At 44.4% G+C, this 4,820-nt stretch overlaps 1 protein-coding gene across 1 annotated transcript; it reads left to right on the top strand.

Moving 5' to 3' along the window:
* Positions 1-1,842: 1,842 nt before the first annotated feature.
* On the top strand, positions 1,843-2,778 carry LOC142257588 (olfactory receptor 5V1-like). The gene has a single exon (XM_075329725.1). The coding sequence runs from the start codon at positions 1,843-1,845 to the stop codon at positions 2,776-2,778; it is 936 nt and encodes a 311-aa protein (XP_075185840.1).
* Positions 2,779-4,820: the final 2,042 nt, after the last annotated feature.

Here is a 4,820-nt window from a genome sequence, read left to right as displayed (position 1 = left end):
AAATTTCTGCAGCGATTTGAACAGCACACGTGCGCTTTAAATCGCTGCAGAAAAAGTCCGTAATGAAAAAAAAAAAAGCCGATTTCATGAGCTCTGACTGCAGCCCCTCCCATAGACAGAGCGGGACCTGCAGGCAGAGCGCATGAAAGAAGTGACATTTCACTTCTTAGAATGCGCGCTTCAGGCAACAGCCGAAGCGCTGCGCTCTAATACGCCATGTACGCATGGCTCCTGCACAATCTCCATAGATTGTGCAGGGGACGCAGGACCCATGAAGTTACGCTGCGGTGCAGATCGCAGCGTAACTGCATGCAATTACGCAATGTGCGCACATAGCCTAACACTGCTCTCTGGGTTAAAAACCTCCATGTGTATGGGCAAGTAAGTACCTGCTACTAGAGAATAAAGTCACCTGTAGCTTATAGGGTAGGGGTGCACAGTCACAGGACATAACTCCATAATCTAGACAAAAAAACTGACGGCAATGCCAACATGCAGTCTGTAAGTATGTCACTTAAAAAAATGTAAAGTAGTCAGTGTACAACTTTTATAAGTGTAAATGTGGGGTGCTCTCTAAATAACTCAACACAAAGCCATTAATGTCTAAAACCTCTTTTGACTGTATTTGTTGCATATATTTTTGTACTGGGTGAGATGGCATCATCATCTGTGTTATTACATATTAACCCTAGAACGCGCAACCATAGAAATCTACCATAGAAAACAAGTAACCTAGCAGGCCTGTGAGGCCCCAGATATGCTTTCTAGGGTTAAAATGGTTGTCCACTACTTTAATATTGATGGCCCATACTTAGGATAGGTCATTAATGTCTGATCGGCAGGGGTCCAACAGCCATCACCAAGCCCATCTGCTGTTCTTGCTGTCGGAGATGGCAAAAGACAGCCAAAAATGCTCACTTCAGGAGCTGCCCTGTCTTCTGATAGTGGCCACAGCCGGGTACTGCACATCCGCCTCCTATTCATAGCAAAGGGAGGTGGTTGTGCAGTAGCCGGCTGAGGCCACTATCAGAAGACAGGGCAGCTCCTGAAGTGAGTATTTATGGCTGCCTTCTGCCACCTCCGACACAAACAACAGCTGATAGACGGGGCATTTACAGCCATCGCTGACACAGAAATCAAACTGATCGGCAGGGTGCCAGTTGTCAGACTCCAGCCAGTCAGAAATTGAGGACCTATCTTTCTTGAATTTCCTTCCAACGTGTATTTTTATAATTCGACAATGTCAGCTTTAGGCATCTTCACTGTGTGTTGGGGCTTTCTACACTGCGGTGGCCTCTCATGATAGATATCACTATGCCAGTCAATTTCTCAGCAAAGAAAGTTGTAACCTCATAGTGTCAAAGGCCTACTCAGTGGCAATAACATTGGTGCAAGATAAAATCAATCAAAGAGAACATCACAGGTCAAAGGAAAATACTGGAAGCGGTGTAAGCGGGACAGGTGGTGTAAGCGGGAATGGTGAGCACTGAGGAGAGAGTCACATTTTTCCACGACTAAGTAAATAATGTTACTGCCCATTTCTCAATTCTGCTTTCTCTTAACTAGGTCAATATAAAATGGGCATTTCTATGTATCAATGTACAAAAACAAATAGCCATTTGAAGATATTTTATTTTTTGAAGAGTACATAAGAGATTAAACCAACATAGTCTTCAAAAATGGTGCCATGCAAATATGGATTCCACAAGAAATACGATTGCCGAACAACCTTCTTTTGTCATTTCGGAAGGCTATGAAAACAATGTTTATATAAAAGAGAATTAAGATTTTTAACTATTTTTAATATCTATTAAAGAAAAAATTTCTGAATATTGATTTTGGATGGAAAATTCTACTCAAATTTTTGTGAAAAAATTCATCCTTCTAGGACTGTCTAATGTTCTCGGTCTTCAGGTTTTCTTGTCTTTGCTTTTCTTTTGTATGTACATGGTGACCTTTTCGGGGAACTTAACATTAATTATCATGGTTCAATGTAATACCCGACTCCAAACCCCTATGTATTTCTTTCTGACCAACTTGGCTGTTATTGATATTTGCTTTTCCTCAACTGTTGTACCCAAGATTATCTTAAATACATTATCCAATGACAAAAGTATCTCCTTCATTGGATGTGCAGCTCAGTTGTACTTTCATCTGGCTTTGGGGGGCTCAGAATGTTTACTTTTGGCAGTCATGGCCTATGATAGGTACACCGCCATATGTAAACCATTACAATATAACATTATTATGGACAGGAAGTTTTGTATGTATCTTGTTGTTGGATGTTGGATTGGGAGCTTTTTTAACTCACTGCTTCTCACATTTCTCACCTTCCAGCTACCTTTCTGCAAGTCCAACCATATCAGCCATTTTTTCTGCGAAATGCCCCCTCTTTTTCATCTCTCTTGTAAAGACACTTGGTTGAATGAGCTGACAAAGAACATTTCAGTTGGGTTAATTGTCCTTGGTACTTTTCTGTTGATTCTCATGTCATATCTCTATATAACCTTGACTATAATGAAGATCCGTTCCACCAAAAGACAACAAAAAGCCTTCTCCACATGTGCCTCGCATCTAACTGTAGTTTCTCTCTACTATGGTGCCATCATGTTCATGCATCTACGTCCACGTTATGCATATTCTCCTGAACAGGACAGGGTTGTAACTATCGTCTACACAGTGGTGACTCCAATGTTGAATCCCATTATATACAGTATCAGAAATAAAGATGTAAAAGAAGCCATAAAAAGAACCATGTGTTTTAAAGGAAACCACTGACTTTTGTTTTCATGGGTCGAGTTGATTGATAACATTAATAATTATAAGCATAGTTCTAAAGCCTGAGCAGGATTCAGCCATAAAGGAACATGAGTAGAGATGGTCAAATTTATTACAATGGAATTTTATTAGATTTTTTATAACATCTATAATATTCAGAATTCAGACATTTAGGTATTTGCTCCATGCAAATTCAGCAAAATGTCAGCCATGTGGCCACCATCTTGATGAACCATAGAAGGCCAGTAAAGATTAAGAAACAAATAATACTCAACTTTTCGATTGACCTTTTTTGTCTTCAGCCCCTCTTGTTACCATTGTTGCACACTGAAACCTGAGCTTTATACACTAGCTCGGGACTTCAAGCCACAGACAGATCTGGCACATTTCTGAGCCGGCGCATAAGGTCTTTGCACACGGCATCCCGTTGTTTGTAACTTATGTAGATGCGTAGACATCCTCAGCCTGGTTTTGACTCGAAGTCCTTGACTAGACTGAAGAGGTTCAAGGTTTCAATTAGTGATGGCGGTAAGTGGAGACACCGTGGGATGGATGGGGGGAAGCCAGAAGAAGGATCAGTGGAACAGGTGAGTGGTGAGGCATTATTTATTTATTTTTTATATCTTAAATTTATTATACCATGGGGTCTGGAAATATGAAGGAGCAGAATAAAAACCATACAATTTGCAGATAATGACTACTGTGAATCGAATTTCCTGGTAAAATCACACAATTTTATGAATTTGAATCTTGCAGGAACCTTTCATCTCTAGATATCAATTATGTATCTGGAATTATTTTGTAATATTTACAATTTACCTATTTGTTACGGGGGGACCGGCAGATTAGGACCAGGGGTATATATCCCAATCGCCAGTCGGGGCCCACCATGCTCCAAATGGTTATGGAGCTGCTGGCACCCTGTGGGTTAGGCAGAGACTATAGAGCTGGATGGCTCTGAGATAACTCAAGAAACCAGTCACGTGTGTAGGGACACGTCAGACCGGACGACAACCCAGTTAGCGTTTCGGTGGAGCGGACGCTACTCCGACCACGTGTGTAACAACACGTCAGGCCGGATGGTAACCAGTTAGCGTTGACCGAGAAGACCGCTGTGACAGCGCCCTGTCGGCCACGTGTGTAAGACACGTCAGGCCGAGTGGTCCTCCGATTAGCGTTTCTGGCCACCACTCGACTGGCCACGTGTGTAAAGGACACGTCAGACCAGGTAGTCACACGAGTAGCATTTGACTGAGAAGCTGAGGAGGATAATACGGTTCACACACCCAATCCAGGAACACCCTGTTAACTTCACAGGGGTTCTGGGGTGCGCTGTCCGTGCGCATAGAGGGCACAACCGGACAGGTGGCGCATCAGGTACACTGTTCGTGTGCGTAGAGGGCACTCTCGGACAGGTGACGCAACAGGTATTCTGTCCGTGTGCGTAGGAGGCACAACTGAACAGGTGACGCAGCAGCCGCAGCCCAGTTAACGCCACTGGACTGCTCTAGCACAACAGGAACGGTAGCAAGGAAGCACGGCGCCTGACCCTCATGTGCTGAGCCACGAATCTTGGCGTGACAGGCACCGTTCGCCTAGCCCTACCTACCACTTCCAACAAGGCTTATGCCACCAAGAACTCTAATTGAAGACTGCGCACCTCCATGTTGTGTCCAACCCCTTTTATAACCTGGGTCCGCCCCAAACCCAGGGTGGAACCACCAAGGTCCAATAGCAGAGTGCCATGTCATCAGTGACGTCACATGCGACCTATCCAGAACCGCCACGTCATTGATGACCTCATGGCAGCCACGCCCCAAACACTTCACCAGTCATCGTCTGACGACCAATGGTGAGGTGCCAGATCATAGGGGTGGGCCTCTGCGAGCCAGTCCGCAGTTGCCACATCATCAGGACACCTGACACCCTCTGCCCTATCAGGGCCTGCCACCTGACGGACATGCTCAGTGAGATCCTTACCGGACCTAGCCTCTGATGCACTAAGTGCCTGGGCATGCTCAGTAGCCTGAGCAACAAGCTCA

The sequence above is a fragment of the Anomaloglossus baeobatrachus genome, chromosome 12 (assembly GCF_048569485.1).
Source record: "Anomaloglossus baeobatrachus isolate aAnoBae1 chromosome 12, aAnoBae1.hap1, whole genome shotgun sequence".
Lineage (NCBI taxonomy): Eukaryota > Metazoa > Chordata > Amphibia > Anura > Aromobatidae > Anomaloglossus > Anomaloglossus baeobatrachus.
The sequence above is the reverse complement of the archived record's forward strand: the minus strand, read 5'-3'. Positions and strand labels throughout refer to the sequence as shown.

Coding starts and splice junctions, on each gene's coding strand:
- LOC142257588 (XM_075329725.1), top strand. CDS start 1,843: ATGGAAAATTCTACTCAAATTTTTGTGAAAAAATTCATCCTTCTAGGA.